General features: G+C 29.8%; 6 protein-coding genes and 1 non-coding gene across 11 annotated transcripts; 4 read left to right on the plus strand and 3 right to left on the minus strand.

The window, feature by feature from the left end:
• Window positions 1-2,553: 2,553 nt before the first annotated feature.
• Window positions 2,554-3,636, plus strand: LOC109599844 (polyglutamine-binding protein 1). Its single transcript, XM_020015895.2, has 3 exons — window positions 2,554-2,707; window positions 2,783-2,996; window positions 3,048-3,636. Exons 1-3 carry the CDS (start codon window positions 2,653-2,655, stop codon window positions 3,553-3,555), a joined length of 777 nt encoding a protein of 258 aa, XP_019871454.2. The 5' UTR covers window positions 2,554-2,652; the 3' UTR covers window positions 3,556-3,636.
• A 152-nt stretch (window positions 3,637-3,788) lies between these two features.
• Window positions 3,789-9,319, minus strand: LOC109599837 (zinc finger protein 271-like). Of its 5 annotated transcripts, none has more exons than XM_049966405.1 (9): window positions 9,112-9,319; window positions 8,730-9,054; window positions 8,187-8,677; window positions 8,025-8,135; window positions 6,043-6,368; window positions 5,476-5,983; window positions 5,249-5,416; window positions 4,904-5,192; window positions 3,789-4,785 (listed from the first exon to the last, which is right to left on the minus strand). In XM_049966405.1, exons 1-9 carry the CDS (start codon window positions 9,265-9,267, stop codon window positions 4,469-4,471), a joined length of 2,691 nt encoding a protein of 896 aa, XP_049822362.1. In that variant the 5' UTR covers window positions 9,268-9,319; the 3' UTR covers window positions 3,789-4,468. The 5 variants fall into 5 exon arrangements, with proteins under 5 accessions (XP_049822362.1, XP_049822361.1, XP_049822360.1 ...); XM_049966404.1 differs by having other exon boundaries at window positions 3,789-4,788; XM_049966403.1 differs by having other exon boundaries at window positions 4,868-5,192.
• An 886-nt stretch (window positions 9,320-10,205) lies between these two features.
• LOC109599840 (small integral membrane protein 8) lies at window positions 10,206-10,672 on the minus strand. Its single transcript, XM_020015890.2, has 2 exons — window positions 10,534-10,672; window positions 10,206-10,469 (listed from the first exon to the last, which is right to left on the minus strand). The coding sequence occupies exons 1-2, from the start codon at window positions 10,630-10,632 to the stop codon at window positions 10,314-10,316; spliced, it is 255 nt and encodes an 84-aa protein (XP_019871449.1). The 5' UTR covers window positions 10,633-10,672; the 3' UTR covers window positions 10,206-10,313.
• On the plus strand, window positions 10,655-12,116 carry LOC109599841 (SAP domain-containing ribonucleoprotein). The gene is made up of 4 exons (XM_049966041.1): window positions 10,655-10,791; window positions 10,945-11,094; window positions 11,255-11,659; window positions 11,720-12,116. The coding sequence occupies exons 1-4, from the start codon at window positions 10,738-10,740 to the stop codon at window positions 11,918-11,920; spliced, it is 810 nt and encodes a 269-aa protein (XP_049821998.1). The 5' UTR covers window positions 10,655-10,737; the 3' UTR covers window positions 11,921-12,116.
• Window positions 12,117-12,156: 40 nt separating this feature from the next.
• On the plus strand, window positions 12,157-15,807 carry LOC109599845 (zinc finger protein 354A). The gene is made up of 3 exons (XM_020015896.2): window positions 12,157-12,379; window positions 15,051-15,262; window positions 15,345-15,807. The coding sequence occupies exons 1-3, from the start codon at window positions 12,215-12,217 to the stop codon at window positions 15,697-15,699; spliced, it is 732 nt and encodes a 243-aa protein (XP_019871455.1). The 5' UTR covers window positions 12,157-12,214; the 3' UTR covers window positions 15,700-15,807.
• On the minus strand, window positions 15,803-19,853 carry LOC109599831 (sodium channel protein Nach-like). The gene is made up of 8 exons (XM_020015881.2): window positions 19,663-19,853; window positions 18,271-18,477; window positions 17,896-18,210; window positions 17,708-17,840; window positions 17,314-17,656; window positions 16,381-16,552; window positions 16,130-16,236; window positions 15,803-16,076 (listed from the first exon to the last, which is right to left on the minus strand). Exons 1-8 carry the CDS (start codon window positions 19,851-19,853, stop codon window positions 15,829-15,831), a joined length of 1,716 nt encoding a protein of 571 aa, XP_019871440.2. The 3' UTR covers window positions 15,803-15,828.
• A 323-nt stretch (window positions 19,854-20,176) lies between these two features.
• Trnas-aga (transfer RNA serine (anticodon AGA)) lies at window positions 20,177-20,258 on the plus strand. The gene has a single exon. It is a non-coding gene; the product is annotated as a tRNA-Ser (tRNA).
• Window positions 20,259-20,284: the final 26 nt, after the last annotated feature.

Consider the following 20,284-nt stretch of genomic DNA (forward strand, 5'->3'; position numbering starts at 1 on the left):
GTGAAAATGTTATTGAAAATGTTACAGATCCTTTAGGAGGAATATCACCACTCTATAAACACATAGTTTCAATCCGAATTAAATATTTCAATGTTTACTTACCAATGGAATAATTTTAAATAAATTACTCTTATATTCAAATTGACTTGAATTTGCTAGTTCTTCAATTTCATCTTTATATATTCTGTCGTATATTTTTCTATGCACGTCACGTGTAGCAACATGAAAATATTTCAGCTTTGAAAATTTCCGTTGCTGCATTTCTTTTAAACACTCCAAATTGTTTTTAAGTTTCTTAAATAACTCTCTATCTATTTGTCTGCTTTCGTTCTGTTTCCAACAATAATGAGATACATTATTACTGTTATTATAAAGTATTACTTCGCAATTATTTTTCAAACCTTCCAATAAATCAAAATGTAAAAAAATATAACAATAATATTAAAAGAAACTGACCAATATACGTATCATCAAAAATAACCATTGTGTTTTTAAAATATATGTCGTCTTCCTCTACGTCACATGTTAAGTGTATGTATAAATATACATCATCGGAACAAGACACCACAAGTATACCATTAAGTGCACCTTCTTTAAAGGGTGTACATTTGACCGTTAAAATCACAGATTTGTCCGGTTTTACAATAAATTGCTTTGTATCAATACTAAATGGCTCGTAGGTGGCTACAGAAAATGCAGCTACCACAGACCCAATATTTTTTAATGTTACATTAGTTACTGACTCTCGAAGAACTGAAGTTCGAGTCAGACGCATCTCATCAGGAAAGCTCATCACGCCTCGCGGCATAAAAGCTACAAAATGTAAAGCAAAATCTGCCTTTAATTTAAACTAAGACTTACCTATCATTTTCACCACAATTCTTTTTTTATTTGAAATAAAAGTAATCGAATGTTTATAATCTAGGTATTCTTTAGCCATAAATATTATATTAACCTTATAGACCAGGCCAGGAGCTATTTTAGATCCTCCAGTAACATGGGCAAGGCTAAATACTGCTGATTTTTTAAATTCAATTCCAATATGTAATAATCCCTAAATAAACTAATATAATATTAAAGTATAAGATGAGCTAGTTAAATATACATTGCCATGATTTGATACGCCTAAAGGAACTGTGTATTTTTGCTGTAAATTGTAATTTTGTATGACAACTGTATCAGGTTCTATCAAAATTGAATCGTTTTCATATTTTTTATTTTTCCGATTCTTGTTGCGCTCAATTCTCTCCTCGGGCAATATTAACATTTCATTTTGATATTTAGAAGGGGTCACCTAAAATTATTATTTTTTTAGATATTGTAATATATAACTTTACTTCTCAAGCGAAACGACTCGTGACTTACAACGAGTTCATTTTCAATAAGGGGCTCGTCAAATAAATCTTCAAGAACTTCTCTAACAGAAAAATCGAAGTCTTTTTCTTCGAACATGTCGCTTAAAAAAGTCGTGTAAATAATATTTGTCACTTTGACAAATTATCCTCCTTCATTGTTAAAATGGTGGTTTACAAGGACAATTGACGAACAAAGAGATAAGCAAAGTAATTTTAATTTAATTGGAATTTTTTTGTATTATAATATTAATTTAATTATACGAATATATTTAACATTAAGAGCTGAATAAAAGGTACTATGGACTGTTGAATTTAAACTATCTCGATTTTATAATATTATGAAACCAACCAGTTCCTTTAATTTTGTCACACCTGTGACTTGGGGATTGGGGAGTACCTTAGATAAACTTAGATTCCAAATATATATAAAATACTTTATTAATAAATAGTTATAAATATGAAACAAACAATATAATACTTAATATAACTTACGGTAAGGATCATCTTTAAAATAACACCTACTGATACTCTTTTATATTGTATTTCATTAAACAATACACTATTGCTTATTAAAAGATGACCCCGACAGTAACATTATTCAGCATGTAGTACAATTAGAATCAGCGTTAAATATATTATAAATAATTATAAGCATTTGGGAATGTTTGATTTTAAATTTTGTGTTATTTCTTTAACCAGTACTGTATATTAAAATATTAATATTAATCAATAATTTAATTAAATAATAATTTACATTTATTTAAATTGGGACGCAAAACTTTTTGTAGATACAATTTTTTTTATTGTTGTCTAACAGTTTATATACACATTTTAATGAATAATCGATAAGGTAATAGGAAAAGGTGTTAATTATATATTTTACATTTTTAAAAATTATTTATTGAAATTCATGTTTTGAATTATTTATTAGAAGATTCAGACCAACATAAAAGACGTAGTTGAGTGTTATTTCTTTTCCTAATTGTATAATATCTATTCTTTTTTAATTAGTTATGTGAAAGCAATAAATTAAAATCCAGTTTTAAGAACTACCAGGTACAAATATCATTAAGTTTATGCATCCTATTATACATATAATTAAAAATGTATGACTGGAATAAGTTAAGAGAAGTTTCATTTTAAAGAATCTCTTCATTGAGTTCTTCTCAAGAGAGTGTTGTTTGACCTACGACTGTTTTAAATCTCTCTTATATTCTAAGAACACTGTAAACATACACATAACCTAACTATTTGTGTAACCTCTTACTGTGTTTTATAGTTTATATTAATATTAAAAATGCCTCTTCCTCCAGCATTATTGGCCAAACTTTCCAAAAGGGGTATAATTACTCGTAAGCATTATTCTAACCTAAGCTGTGAATTTTTTCAATAGTTCTATTGTAACTTTAAAAACCACTTATTTCCAGCTAAAAAACAACCAGAGAAAGTAAAAAAGCAGGACTTTAAAGGATTATCTTCTTGCCCCAATAAAAATAACATATACCATGATTGTAATTTCTGGTGTGAAACGCATTGGAAAGGAGTTGCAACTCCAGATCCAAAGTATGTTCGAAACATACAGAAACTTTTGGCAAAATATCCATTGCCCAGTAACTGGACTGAAATTTTTGATAAAGGAGTGTAAGTAACAACAAATTTAATTTTTATACATATACTAAAATAATAACTTAGTGGTAGGTACTATTATTGGAATATGGAAAACGACTTGGTCTCTTGGTTACCACCAAAGCATCCTAAGGCTGTTAAAACCGTAAGTGCAGCAAAGCTTCGCGAAAAACGCATGAAACAAAGCTTGGATTTAGAAGAAAAAAGGGATAAAGATAGAAACAATGAACGCGACAGGGAAAGAGACAGATCTCGGTCTAGAGATTCTGACAAAGATTCGGATGATGAAAGAAATTACAGGTCTAGGCATAGTGATAGAAGAGATAGGGATAGGGACCGGGAGGACCGATACAGAAGAGATGATAGACATAGAAGGAAGTCAAGAAAAGATGACATTGATCCTATGGATCCAGCAGCATATTCAGACATTCCTGTGGGTACATGGAGTGATGGTTTAGAAAATAATAAAGGTAGAGCTGATAATACTGCTTCTGGAGTGTTGTATCAGCAAAGGCCCTATCCAGCACCAGGTGATGTCTTGGCCAGTAATAAGGAAAAATCTAAAAAGAAATGAATATGACATTCTCTAACCATTACTTTTTGACTTAATATAAATATTTAAAAAATCAATTGATTTTAACTCAAAATTACCTTAATCTTTTAAACTACTTCAGATTTTAAAATGTAAAAAAATGTATTGATTTAAATTTTAATTATAAATACCTTAAACTGTCACTAAAAATTTTTATTTAATGACCAAAATAGATCGGTTGATTTGGAATTGAATTATGTACAGTAAATTAAAACTATTTTTGAACAATTGTTTATTAAAAATAGCAGGTGTAGTTTACACATTCATACTTTAATATATATAAAACTATATACACTTCTCATTCTCCAAGCTGTTTAAATTTGAATAATAATCTAAGTAGTTGCAAATATTCTATATTATGAGAACACCATGTATAAAAACAAATGTGAATCCATCATCTCTATATTACATTAAACTATTTACAAAACAAGATGTAAAAATTAATGTGATGAATGTATTTTATTTCATCAATTAATAAAACTCTTAATACAATATGCTAAAGTTGATATAAAAAGAATTGCTTTACACAAGTACATTTTCACATTTAAAAATTTTATAAATACATATTTTTAACTTAATAATCTATGATGTAATACAGACATATGCAATAAGATTTTTATATACATTCGAGTAAATTTATGATAAATCGCATCAAAAGAATTAGATTATAAATTACATGACACAATGTATACAATTACTTATAGTACCAACACTTATTTGCAGTGTTTTATTAATTGTTTCAATAAACAAAGCGTATTAAAATACAATAAACAGTACTTTGACACCATCAAATTGATAATATATACAAAATGAAAAATAAAATATAAGTACAGTTTATAGCTTACAATCAAACAACATTTATATATATAATTTCATCAACTAATTCAATTAACTGCTAGTTTTGGAAAGTTGTATATGTAAAATTGTCCGTAGTGGTAAATGTTGTGGTTGTTGTAGTGGTGTAGGATGGTACAGATGATACTGCCTCTTGATACACCTCAGTACTCGGTCCCGCCTGCAGCTGTTTGTCATAGAACTCGTTAATGATTACAGTCCCAACTTCTGTTTTGAATTCTTTGAGCTCTTCACCATTGGTGCCGTGAATCACCGACGTTATTCCCATGACAGGAGGAAAAGTTACTATTTTACTTGGATCAAAATTGATAATCGAATGTACGATATTCTCTTGCTTAGGCGGCTGGAGTCCAGGTACTGCTGTAACAAATGTCATTAATCATACGGTTGACCAGTTTTTATTGTATCAATAATTGACGAAAACCTCCGCGAAACTCACCTAATTCGCTGTCGAGGAAATCACCCTTCTTCTTACCATGACTTTTGAAGCGTATGGGTGTGGGTTCGGCGGCCGGCGTGACCGGTTCCACCCTATGCCCACCCTTTAAATCGGGCTGGGTTTCCATCCAATGTCCAGTCGTCCGACGATGGTTTTTCAACTGACCCGACTGTATGAAGCGGGCCGGACACACCCCGCATGCGTAAGGTCTCGCACCCGTGTGTCTGCGCATATGTAACGCCAAATCATTCGACTGAGTGAAGCCGCGACCGCATATGTTGCACACGTACGGCCGTTCCCCAGTGTGAACACGACTGTGCCTTAACTAAAAAATAAATTAATATTATAGAATACACTTATTTAATTATTTCTTGGTCTTACCAATTTATTGCTTTTATTAAAGGATTTTCCGCATAGAGTACAGAGGTAGGGTTTTTCACCGGAATGTGTTCTTTCGTGGCATTTCAAATCGTGAGACCTCGGGAAGCCTTTCCCACACTCGGAACACTTGTATGGCCTCTCTCCTGTATGTCTTCTCATGTGAACAATCTTTAACATAATAAACCCTCAGTCATTAAGTGACATCAATCAATTAAAAAAGAACATACCATATTACTGGAATTATTAAATTCTTTCCCACAATAAATGCACAGGTGAAGTTTGGCAGTTTCTTTGACTCCAGTGTGAATCCTTTGGTGGGTTTTCAGATTGTCTAGCCTATTGAACGCCTTACCACAGTCCACACACTTATGCCTCTTATCCTGCAGCAGATGGATTTTCGTATGCCTAGCGAGGTGTTCCGATTTTGTAAATATAAAGTCGCATATTGAACACTTGAGCACTTCATCCTGATCACCTCCGGTTTGGTGTACCTTCAAGTGCCGGATAAGATGTTCACCACGACTAAATGGTTTGTTGCATATGGTGCACACGTAGGGTTTGTTGATGTGCTCCTCTTCGACGTGCTTGTCCAGATGCTCTTTGGTGGCAAACGCTTTGTCGCAACGATCACATTTGTGCACGAGTATTGCACGGTGCAAAGTCATGTGCCTAGTGAGGTGGTTGGCTCGTGCGTATATAGCTGAACACACGTGGCACGCGTGTACTTTTGACGTTCTAGAAACAAAATGATTTTGTTTATAATATTTAAGACAAAAATACAAACAAAAACTTACCTTTTTTTGTTGTCTTCATCTGTGACGTTATAATCGCAATCTTCCTCCTCCACTAACGAATTAACAATATTATTAGTGTCATTAGTCACATCTGTGACCTCTTCAGCAGTCGCTTCGACCGTTTTCGACTGCGAATTTTCAGCTGAACCGACGAACTCGCTTAATTGGTTGGGATCGAAAATCGTTTGTTCCACGCTCACCTCACTCTCGTTCCTTTCGTCCACAAATGAGTCTTCGTACTCGGACATGCCATGCTCCACTTGCATGTGATGAACAAAACTTTTTTTATACTTGAATTTCCTATCGCAAAACTCACACTGCATAACCTGGGAAATGCATACTTGTTAATATGCCTATTATTATTAAAAATTGACTTGTTAAATGAAATATTTAAGTATTATTACTTTTATACAATTAAATACATTTGGAATTAATAAAATGGCAGTTTTATTAAGATGAGAGGTGATAATAAGTAGCTAGTATTTATAACTAATAAGTCTTGATTTTTACAATTTATAAATATAGTGATGCAGATATTTTCTGTGGGTATGACAAAAGGATATAGATTAGGTAAATAGAAACCTAATGAATATGTATACTAGATAGAATTTCTATTCTATCTGGAAGTAGTATGCAACTAATATTCCCTAATTTATTTCTTTCTAGATCCTCTCAGTACTATAAGAAGGCCATTTGTCTGCTATAAAGAAGAACTAAAAACGTGTCAATTTTTCTTAGCTTGTATATGATTTATTTAACAAATTGTATAAGAAATAGATACATGAAATTTAATAGTAAACTATGATCTATTGAACTCATGTGAACAGATTTTGAACCTGAATTTACAGTATTATCACAAGCTTCTTCAAAATTTTTGGTACTGCTTTGACAGTATAAAAAATATATTCCAATAATTTATTTGTTTTATTGCTTCTTTTTGACACATATCTTACTGAGACTGAGACTGAGACATTACTTCAAACATATATATATTAGTCTAATTTGAATGGCTAATTTAAATATATAATATTTTTGTGGTTCTATTTATCAATACACATAAAGAAACAATTAGTTTTTAATAAAATTTACTTTTTTTTATTAAATGACTCACATTCAGTGGCGTGAATGTGACTCAAGAGAAAAGCGAAATTATAAGTAACATGAAACAAAACACTCAACTGAAAATACAATACGAAAATGACTTGTAAGGATACATCATTTCAGTAAAGAAACCTTTGTCAAGACTACCAAAGATTTTGGGAAAACTAATTTTAAAATGAGCCTTTAATAACATTATAAATTTTACTGAATTTTTCTTTGTATTGAATAAGAAAAATATATTTCCAATTGAAGTATGTAAAGACAAAACAGATCAATATCAAAAATACTTTAAAGTGGTACTCTTATAGCAAACACACTCTATATTAAAACTTAACAAAATTGGTTTATTGATTATCATTGGAATGGTATGAATTAATTCTCAAATAAATAAATATGTTTATTTAATTTAAATTAATGTGTGCAAATTTTATTTATTTTAATAAAAAAAATACTTATTTTAGGAGTTCGATATCATATATTATTCATAGATTTGTAAAAAAAAATCATCTTACTAAAATGATAATTAATAAATTGCATGACAGTAAATATTCTACCACTAATTAGGCTTTTTTATATACAACCCAAAATAAAATTAATTTGTTAAAAATGGGCAAATACTAAGTGATTATAATTATTAATGGAATTAAATAGTTTCCATCCAATTATAACAAATAAAAATTATCTTTGGGCTTTTCATAATGAGAAATTAAATTTTGTTAGTTTAAGTATAAAATAATTGTGCTTATAATAACTTACCAACACAATATTAATTTAATTAACCAATTTTTAATTTTTGTAGAGTAATTATTATTACAAAATTTTATGTTCCAATTTTTTTACCTTATTAGAATTTAGATATATTTGGTTTAACTAGAATTTACCTGTTTTTCTTTCTCTTTCTCTTTTTTAGCTGGCGAAACAGGCTCAATAATGCCATGAATTGTCATATGTCTAGTAAGATGGCTTTTCTTTGTAAATGATTTATCACAAAGCTGAAATGTAACATTAAAACCAATACTCATCTCTATTCAAACACCACATACCTTACAAGTCTGTAGATCATCTCCTGTATGTCTTCTCATATGAATTTTTAAACCTACATAGGTTGTCATGAATTTTGAACATTCCTTGCATTCATAAACTGCCTTATCCTTTACATCAGTTTTGTCTTTTTTACTTTTGACATTGAAAAGATCATCGACATTGTCTGTTTCATTATCTGACAATTCAGAGTGATCATTTGTATCAAAAAATGAATCATCATTGTTGGTGTCATCATTATTAAATTCATTTTCAATATCCTCTTTAATATCTTTATTCTTTTCTGTTTTCTCATCTTTAAATTCATCTTTCCAACTGTCACTCAATTCTATTTCAACATTTTTATTTTGTGCGAGTTCCCCAACAGTAACCTCCAATTTCAACTCATTGTCTTCTTCATGGGTTTTGGCATGTTCCACTAGTTCTGATGCACTTGAAAATTTCTCATCACAGTCCTCACAACCATGCTCTTGCTCTGGTTTATCATTATTTCCTAAATGTCCCAATAAATAATGTGTTTTATAAAATAAAACTTTAATTCTCACCTGTATGCTTTCTTTCATGTAAACGAAGTCCCTTCTTAGTTTGTAGGTCTTTATTGCAATATGTACATGTGAATGTTGGTTTGGGAGGTACAATTTTTTTTTGCCTGCCCCTTGTTCTTTTCTTTCCCAATTTTGACAATGGCTCATCATCTTCATCATATAAATCTGGCTGAACCACAATATCTTCTTGTTTGACTTTTTGATTTGTTATTGCTCTTAATGCACTATCAGACTTTTCACATTGTTGTTTGAATTGGAAGGCTACATTTAACTTGCTTTTACAGTTTAAACACAATGTACATGGAAGTCCATCTCCTGAAGTTACCTACAATGGAATATCCTTGTAAATATTTATTAAGAATTAATAAATAACATAATTTACCGATATTGTGGCACAAGTCATCAACATATCAGATAGTTTAACTGTTTTCCCATCGATTTCGAATGTGCCCTCAAATACATTCTGCATATCATCATTTTCAGTCATACAGGAACGGCATATTTTTTCTATAGACAATTGTGAATCTTTGTTTATCATTTTTCTTTAATTTATAAGCGAAAAATGGAAATGCATAAACACATAACTGTCAAATTATTTGTGTTGATAAAACAGACAGCCCAGGTAGTACCAACATAAGTAACCATGTACCACAAATTTCCCCATTGTGAAAATAAACACCATAGATATAGAAATCATAGATTATGAGTTTTACATGCATTTTCTCCAAGAGAGACTTTCTATAGTCACTTTGATTTTTCCTTTTTTTGTTTAAGTAGGTTAGGTTAAATTACGTCAAAAGTAAGAAAAACGTCAAGTTTCAAAAATACTTCATCAGGTATTAAGAAAATAAATTATTTTCTAATTTTTAGAAATAGATTGTTTCTAATTATTTACTTCTAGTATCAAAATACCGATAAAAATGATTGATTCAAAAAAACTACTTTCTAAGGTAAGTGTTATTCTCTGATATATTTATATCTTTAAAAAAATCTACTCATAATTTAAATATTAGAATTAGAATTATTTTTGAGTTTTTCAGAATTTATTTAGAATGAAATTTTTTTATTTCGTTACCTCATATATCGCAGTGTAGTGGTATACATAAAAATACCACAAAATTTCTAGTTCTGTCCACAAAAATAGCATAAAATTGAAAATTAAACATTTCGAAAGGTATTTCAAAAAATAATTTAATTCAAATAGCCTGTATGATGTATGTATGATAAGATATTAATTTAAAAAATGACGATTATTTAATTTCGTTGCCTATAACTATAATCTTATACAAAATAATTGCAAAATATGGCTGGTTACAGAAATAGCACCCGTTGAAGAATATACATTTGTTGAATAATTTAAATATAACTATAAACAAAATTATTATTTTGTTGGGTATCCCTGGTTGTATTAGTTCTCAATTATTGAATGCATTGGTTAATTTATGGTTAATGTTGATGATTCTTAAAATATAAAGCTTATGGATTTATAAACGTTTTTATTTAATTACATTATTCATTAATAACTATTTACAAATAAATAAAGAAATAATTAAAACAAGGTCTAAATCCTGGTTAAAAAGGATGTTAATCCCATTTGGATCGTTTCTTTTGAAACGATTCGGTCCCGTCTTCATTTACGACCGAATAATAACCTGCCTTCTCGTAGGTATATCGCATGTACGCAATATAACCGGCACAACCTGTAATTGCAATTAATCCAAGGCCCATAATCGCCAAATTCTGCAAATTGTTTAAAATGCATTAAATTTAGGTAGAGACTGGTGACAAGCATGTGACTACTTACGGGTCGAACGTACAGTTCAAAATTAATCGCTCTAAACAAGTTACTCGTTTTCAACGACCTAATTCCTTCTCCGGGTTTTGCTTCTTTTTCATTCGACATTTTTGTAAATAGACACTAATAAGTTTAACCTCAAATTTTGTTATAATTATTCAGTGAAGTTTATAGCCAGTGGCAATTTTCTGCACTGAAAAAGTAAACTTAAAAATGGCCGACGATACACTATCCGATTTATCTTTTTCTGAAATTCCAAAATTAAAGGTAGATATAATTTTAGACGTGTTTATACGTTATCAATTGTTTCGTTACTCTCGAACACAATTGTTTTAAACCCTAAATTTGTTAATAATCATGTAATAACTTAACATAAACACCCACGTTTGAGGTTATCTCATAGAATCTGTTATATTTTAGGTGCCGGATTTGAAAAAGGAGCTTAAACTGCGTGGTTTAAGTACAACGGGCAACAAGAATGAACTGGTCGAACGACTTCAGGCTGCTATTAAATCCAGTGATGCTATCAGTGCAGACTCTGTTGATGACTTAGATGAAGATTTGCTCAATGTAAGTCAATGCACCAGATGTATGAACTGTCCTTTTATTTATCAAACTTTTTGATTAATTATTTACAATTATATATAGTTGAATGTGAGGCCAGTACTAATATTCACAAAAAATGATTAAAAATGAACAGTTGTGTGTAATACTCTAAATCTGATTTTAGGATGACGATGATGAACATTTAGGGACAGATATAGTCGTGGAGGAGGAAGATCATGCATTAGATGATATACCAACCAAGCCACTGAAACGAAAAATTTCTGAAAGTGAAACTAACAAAACTGAAAAAACTCCACCTAAAAAGGTTATATTAAATAGAAATATTACTTCTCAAGTAGATAGTAATGAGAAACCAACAAGTGAAGAAAAGAAAGAGAATGTTAACGAAAATAAAACTGAAGAAAAGAAAATTATTAAACTGTCTGAATTAAGTGCAAAAGAGCGACTAGAAATGAGGGCTAAAAAATTTGGAGCTCCTGTTGGTGATGATCTGAAAAAAGCAGCCAGGGCTGAACGCTTTGGTAATGCAACAAATGGAAATAGCAATAGTGCTATAAAAACAACAGTGGTATATTAATACATTTTTATATTTTGAGATGCATCTTAGTCTAATTTTTATGTTTTACAGAACACAAGTATAGATGTTTTGAAACAACGTGCAGAGAGATTTGGAGGATCAGTTTCAACAATAATGTCTAAAGTGGAAAACCAAGAAAAATTAGAAAAACGAAAGGCGAGATTTGGAGCAGTTGCAAATAGCAATGGTTCATTATCTGACAGTGATAAAGCTAAACAGAGACTTGAACGATTCAAGCAGCCTCTCAAATAGTTTACAATGAATGTACAAAAGTTTATGTCTAGATTAAGTTTTAAATTTTAGGTTCTGTTTATAAATTTTTTACGGAATTTGTAACTTATTAATGAAATTTACTAGTTCTAAACTTAATTTCTTAGTTTTATTTTGTTAACATTTTATCTAAAATAAATGGTTTGATAAAATAAACAAATTTTGATTTGTTTTGTTATTACTGTTTTTATGTTTTTAAACATAACCTTAAAAATACACGCGTACATGTAAATGATACTTGCGCCAATCTACTGGCTTTAATGTTTTTATACAGAAATGGAAAGTATTTTAATTTCAGATGATGAAGATCCAGGTGTAATCTGTAGAATTTGTATGTCTACTATTAATTCAAAAGATAAATTTTATGAAGTTAATAGTGAAAACGTAGGTTTTGAAAATAATACTCAAAAATTACTGAATGAAAAATGTCTTCCTGATTTGGTAAGTTATGTCCCTAAAGTTTTGAAATACATATGGATATTAAGACCTATTTTAATATTGATAAATGTCTTATACTCCAAAAACGCATTTTTTTTTTAAATCATATAATTAGTTAAATTAGGAAATTTGAATGTACAATAGTGGTCATGTAACAACAACTTTTTAATATGTTAAATATTTTATCCATAACTCTTTTATTTTAAATATTAAATATTCACAATATTTTTTTATACAGTATTATAAAAACTGTTTCTGAATTGAGCTAATTTTGAAAGGGATTTTTAATTTTAAATCTGTGTTATTTCATTTAACACTAACAATTTGTATAACACCCTGTTTCTTTTATAATTTTGTCCCATATTCGTAGCGTAGACTTGTATATTTTCTGAATATACGACCAGTTTATATTCCTTCAAGCTTCTTAAATTGTTATAATGAGTTTATTTAAATTTATAAGATTTGTATGAGGAATTTGGTTATAACTGTCATGGCAAAAAGAGGCTGCACCAATGATTAGACTCAACAACAAACTAACTCTTTTGTAAAGCATGTATCATTTAAATCTATTTTTTTTTTATTTGGAGGATCCTTGATCCATTCAAATGCTGCGTTAAATAATCTCATCACTAATTTTTACTAATGTGCTAAATATCTTAGGGTATTTTATGTTAAATAAATTATGTAAGTTTATATTGCATAATATTTCAAAATATTTTTATATTGTTGATGTTACGTCATAATGTAATTGTATATAGTACATTTCTTTTGAAAAAAACATACTTTAGAATTAATAACTGTTTAATGAATAATATATTTTGGCTCTTTTCAAATTTATAAAAAATGTATTCAATATTTTGTTATAAGTGTCCTATGTCTATCTGTTAAGAGTAAATATTTATTAAAGATATATTTATATTATTATTAAAGTTATATTAATATAACTATATGATATATTATATGTATATAATTTTCAAAGATTTATTGATATTTTCTGTCTGAAAATATTCATGTAGTTAAATTAATTTAAATATAATAAATACATTTATTCTATGCAGCTTTTGTGACTGATGTTATTTTAAAATGTAAATTACAAAAATTAATTAGTTCAATTTTTTGTAACTTTTTATAACAGTCTGGAATATAAAAAGGAATATGTTATATATGTAAGCCAATTTATTTTTTAAAAGTATCCTGGAAATATGATGTCAATTGGAGTTTAATATTTTTTACTACGATGTATTTTGATACAAAATGAACACAGAATGATTTAGAGTTTGCATGTTAAGAATTTTGGACAGTGCATGAAATAATTCTTCTATTGTTTTAAAATTAAGTTAAATTAGAAAATTTAGATATACAATAGTGATTATTATAGCAACTTTTTAAAATGTTAAATATTTTAGACCCTTTTATTTAATGTGAACGGTAAAATTAATATTAATTTACTATTGTTGTGTTACTTAATATTATAAAAATTATAATCAAACAATTTTATATTTGGTTTGTGATTGTTTTCATGTTGAAACACATTTATTAGGAACATCAGTCTAAGGGGGCTTACGCCAGAAGATTTGAAGCCTTCTCATAGCATAATTGAACTGCCACCATGTTTCATGCCACCATATCGAACTTTTTGTGTATTTTTGTACTTGTAGGATATTTAACATAAGCAGAATCATCATTTATTTATAAATTAAATTTAGACTCGTTACTTAAAATTACTCGTTTCTAATGTTTTCTGGTAATATGAATGATCCTAAACAAGTTAAAATTAGATTCAGATTTCTTCTTGTAGGTATTAGGACAAATTATCTTCTCACAGTCCGTGAACTAATTTCAGAAAGTCCTATTTCATTTTGGTTGGCTTTAAGTTCAATTTGAATTATCCAGTTATCGAATATATTTTAATTTTTTCCAAGTCGGACAAATTTTTTCGTATCTATCACTTTGCCAGTTTTTGTAATTTATATAATAATAAGGTAAACTATTGTCTTTATTATTAGTTTTAATTTGAAAAATGATTAAATAATTATAATAATTAAAAGAGAAGCGCTAGTAAATAGTAAATATTCATAGATGGCAATGAAAGATTATGAACTAAAAAGTTGCTATATTGTGTCTTTTGAATAATAAAAAAATACGCAATTTTTTAAATGATAAATAAAATTGACAGTTGCATAATTATACAACAGAAAAAACAATAAACATTATACGTACTGGCATTAACCTGAAATAGTACTGCTCATATTTTTATTATATTTTAATAAGTTGTTGGCCACGACTGTATATTGATAAATTAATTAACTGATTATACATGTGTTTATAGTTTATCTGAATCTAGTTTCTGCCCTAGAAATACTTGATTATTTGTTATTTCCTGTTACTAGGTAAATAACTTTGAAAAAGTCCATCTCGGTGAACGTAATTAATCTAACCACTTATTCTGAATTAAAATTACTCATTTTGTTATAATTAATATCACAGTCATAAAATTAAAGTAGGAAGCATTTTAGCAAGTCACGTGTTTACATTTTGTCCTTTCGTAGCAACAACTTTCACGTATTGTCATTTTTTAATCATTATAATCTGAAATGAGCACAATAAGTTTTATGAACGAAATCTAATTATGGGACACTTTTTGTACCCACCGTTGAATTATGAAAAATTTTAGGGAACTGAACTGAAATTAAACTCAAAAATTTGCTCAAATTGTTTTCACAAGATGCCAAGTACATTTCCAATTAAAGACAAATGTTTACCCACTGAAACAACACCAGATATTACAATGGAGGTCAAGAAACAAGAAGATGAAGTAATAAATGAAATAAACGACAATTTGTTACGCAATGAAGAGATCGACAAGATTTGTATTGGTGTTTTAAAGTATGTAGGCACACAGGTCTCCATAAACGATATTTTCTTTTATGGTGGTTATGTCACAAGCACTCAGCAAATCTTGTTTTAGGCACAAACCTAGACCCATTACATGTAAACATTGCGAGTACAAGACTTCAAATCCGTCTTTATTAAAAAAGCATATTTCATCCAAATCGTGTGGAAAGAACACTAGTCTCCATAAATGTCCACGCTGTGATTATTCAACGATTAGAAAGCGTCACCTTGTAAGACACATGTTTACCCACGGTGGCAAAAAGCCCCATATCTGCGAAATTTGTGATAAAAGATTTAGCGAGAGAACTCAGTTAAAATATCATGTCTTCAGGCATATGGGGAAAGGTTCATTTCAATGTGGATACTGTGATGCGCAGTACCACAGGAAGCAGGACTTAAAAGTACACATTTTCAGCAGACACAAATAATGTGTTAATAATGATATTAGTTCTAGAATGAGTTGTTATGTTTTTAAAGGATATATGTTTTATTTTTATATTATATTATGTGCAAAAATATATTTTGAGTTAAGATAATAGTGTTAGTGTATTATTTAATCAGTAATACATTGGATTAGAATTTGTGCGATGTCTGATACCTTTGGACTCTTTGAACTTCTTTGAATCCAAATTTTCAACTGGTTGCACTTGAATTTTGTGTTTCTGAAGCTTCTGATTGGTATCCATTCTTCGCTTCGGCTTTTCTATCATGTCAGACACCAGTCTAATTGTAAAGAAGTAAATTATTTCAACAGCAGACACGAAACTGAAGCCTATGAAGAGTCCCAATAAACCGCCGTAATAAGCTGGAAATTCAGTTGGTTAGATTCTGACACATTAAAATATTTTTTAGTACTACCAAGTAAAGTGTGCCAGGTAAATGTAACATCTCTTCTATTTCTTGTTGCAACCAGATCGTCAAAAAATACTCTGATTACACTTTGATTTATTATATTAACTCCTCCACTAAAATATTTTTACTTAATTATTGATTTAATTTAATAATTCTGTAACTTATTTATATAAGTTTGGTTATCCAAATCAAATTTTGTTCTACATATTAAGACTTTATTGTTTTTAATAACTAGCAATGTAATTAATATTACTTACTATAAATTTAGTGGATTTGTGGCATATTCTCTGGTGAGCCGTCCTGATGAAGATTCAGCAATGTATTCTACATAATCACAATCTGGTAAACATTTACATACGTCAACATCTTCCTGCCGATTAAATGAAAATGAATCGTAATTATATCCAGGATTTGAACTGTAAATAGCATCTGAAACACGTGAAACTGGTAAAATGTATACACTCTTTGTATATTTATTTAAAAAAAGATTTTTATTTATAATTGTTACAGAAAATCTTAAAAAAATTTGTTTAAAAAAAAAAATAAAAAACAAAATTTGATGTTTATGAAAAATAACAGTTTAAACTTAATATGAGGATTTCCACCTCTACTACGAATGACAGCCTCACATCTTCTGTTGATACTCAAAATCTGGGTTCTAATTTCATTTTGGTTCAAATTCTCCCAAATTTCGTGTAGAAGATTCTCCACATCGTTTAAGTTATTAGGACGGTTTAGGATTGTCCCTTAAATGCCTCTCAAGAATGTTCCACATATGTTCTATTGGGTTAAAGTCTGGACTGTGAGCTGGCCAGGCCATAGCATTAGTTCCAACGTCAGCAAGATAATTTCGGACAACATGGGCTGTATGTGGTCGTCTATTATCTTGCATTAGTAAAAAATTTCGACCTATAAAAGGGGCAAGTGGCATTACATGTTCTAGAATGTCCAAAAAGTAATGCTCAGCATTAATGTTCCTATTATTTATCACCTCCAAGTCGGTACGTGATGTTAAAGAAATGGTTCCCCACACCATGATTGAGCCACCACCAAGTAAGGTGGTATTTACGAAGTATTTACATTAAGGATATCTTTTATTTGACCGTCGAAACACACAAATGCATCTATGTTATCTATGTATATGTATATATCATAAGTGTGATTTTAATGTCTTGATTAATTATACTTACTAAAGAAGTTAGTAAGGCAGTAAACATCAGTTAAATCGCATAATCTTACTTTAGGATATGTTCCTTCCTCATTGAAATATATAAATGGAACGCAACCACACAATCGTAGAGTAAGATTCATTCTGCACTCAATTATGCAATTATGATGATTATATTTATTGAAATTGAGAAGATCCCGTTCATGAGGGAGGTAACAGTCACGTTGACTTACGTCTAATAGTTTTAAGTTGTCTGTAGAATAAGTTATTGATGGTTGCAAATCTATCATATTGACTATTTTGCTTTGTGTTAATACTGACTGCATAGATGTATCGGGAAAGTAGTATGGGTCGTGGATTAAAATCTGAAACGGAAATTGTCAGTACTACTTAAGTATTTTAAATTGTACGAGTACCCTGTGACCAATTGAAGGAATCTGAGTCAGGAAATATTCATTTGGATTATTCTTTAGAAGTACCTCTAAACCTGTCTGATAACCACAAGCTGCGGTACGTCTGGGACTAATTGGTACTTTGTGAGTTGAATATCTATTATATAATTACTCAATTAAATATTTTAAATATTTAATGAAACAAACCTTACCCGCCAAATGTGTGGTTCTTCAAGGCGAAATAATTGAATACACAACAAAAACCTTCTGAAGTTGGCACCAACTCAAACAGACTCTCGCATCTTTTTTCTTCGCTCTTCCACTTGCACCTTTGTACGATCTCCTCACAAGTGGGTGCCAAATATTTTAACACCTCCCATGGCTTCATTTGTTTTCGATTTAATAATTCTTGTAATTTAGTATAATTCTGCGGAGGTACATTGAATCCTTTTAAATTTATGAGTTGGAATAACAATCTCAGTTCAAGAGCTAATTCATGGATGACGGTTTTGTCGGTCGATTGAGATCTACATTTTATAAATATTAGGTAGTTGAAGAGAAATGTAGATATTTTTTTAATGACTTACAAGTTTTGTGCTAGAGCGTATACTCTTTCTTTATTAAATTTGTTTAAATTACAAATTGTTACTGCAGGAAATGGGTAGTTCCATATTGGATATTGGGTAGAATCAGTAATGAGAAATGTGGGGTTTTGTCGAAAACTGACGTAAGCCAAGCACAACAGTGTTACGGCTGATATTAAGCATAATATTACTACAATTGCCCAAATAATTCTGAAAATGGTACATAGGTGTTAGGGACATAAAACAAACCTTAATTTTTGTACACTGAATATCGTAAAATCAGTTTGTAAATTAATTTCATAAAATTTATTACATACTTTATCTCTCATATGTACAGCAATAAATTAAAAATCGTTACAAATTAAAAAAACAAATTGTAGAAAAGTTCCGGAATGATGAAAAGCAGAGTAAAATTGGAGTAAATTGAAATTTAAACAAATCGATCATTACGAAAGGTGTTCCCAAAAATCAAGAAATAAAGAAATTCAGTGAGTCCCTGAGTTTCATAAAACTAAACAAAAAGACTTCTCTGGTAGAAAATCAACAAGTTTGCAAGAAAACATGTGAACTGCACAGATGGGCAATGGAAAACTATTATATACTATTTTGTTTTCTGAAGTCGCTTCAAATTATTCCAATCTGATGGCATATCATGGGTGAGGAGAACAATTCATGAAAGGTATAATCCTAAGTTCACTAGACCTACTGTGAAGCATGGTGGAGGAGGAGTTACGATTTGGGGACGTTTTTCTGGGTTTGACATGGGCCAGCTGGTTAAGATAGACAGGATAATGGATCGTTTCGTTTATCTTGACATTCTGGAGAATCGTGTGCTTCCTTTTGCCCAAGGTAACATGTGTTCAAGGTGGATCTTCCAGTACAATAATGATCCGAAAGACACGTCTAAATTAATTAAAAAATGGTTCGCTTATCAAGGATTACGTGAACATCTTGGTCAGCACAAAACCTATGGGACGAAATTAATTAGAAAATCCATACAGAAAGACTGTCAAATTTGAGTTCAAAATCAGAGGAAAGAAATATGGAACGATTATATTGAAAAGCTACTGAAATCAATGAAAAAATGTGTTTAGAAGTTAATAAAGGAAGGCTAAATATACCAAAGGTTGTTTTATTTTATAGTTGGTCTACTTTGAATTTTTTTCAAATATACCCACTAATAAAGAACTACATTGCAATATATTGCTCAATACAAACATACTGCATAACTGATAATAATATGCATATTTAAAAGTATACTTTTATCAAGAAAAATAAAAATTTCTAAAGTTGATCTACATGTGAGATATAGTATAAATTATAAAGAATTTGTGATCTAAACCTTAATTTGCACAATTACCATTTAATATACAATGTAAACAACAAACAATGTACCTTTCAAGAAGCATCCTCTTGGGCAGGACAATAAACCTGTATCCGTGTAGCGCAGTGTTCAGGCAAAATTGTTTGGCCTCGTACTTCAACATGTCGACAAAACCCCTTTGTTTTTGTGGTCCCGTAAATAATTTTAAGTCGTCTAAAGTTTTTACTGCCATAACGGACAATTGAGGGTCGCGATTTGGCATCCCCGATTGTATGTCCAGACCGGTTGGAGTAATGAAATATTCAAAACGTCCTGTTCCGGTGCATTGAATCACGCACAGTGTTTTATTGATTAGATTATTTAATTTTACTTTTAATGTGTCTACAATAAATATTGATTTATCCATTCAAAAATTATATCAAAAAGGAAATGTGTATAATTAAAAATATGGTATTTTAATTGTTGGTTAACCTTCGTAGTAATTTTTATTTATTATAATTTATTTAAATAATTATTTATTTGCAATTCAAATTTTATTTTAAAAGTAACGGAATTTTCCAATTTTAATGACAGTAGTTGTCACTTGCAGTCGTGGCCGAGCGGTTAAGGCGTCTGACTAGAAATCAGATTCCCTCTGGGAGCGTAGGTTCGAATCCTACCGACTGCGACGAAATCTTTTTTGTTTTTATCAAT

The sequence above is a fragment of the Aethina tumida genome, chromosome 4, assembly GCF_024364675.1.
Source record: "Aethina tumida isolate Nest 87 chromosome 4, icAetTumi1.1, whole genome shotgun sequence".
In the NCBI taxonomy this organism is placed as follows: Eukaryota; Metazoa; Arthropoda; class Insecta; order Coleoptera; family Nitidulidae; genus Aethina; species Aethina tumida.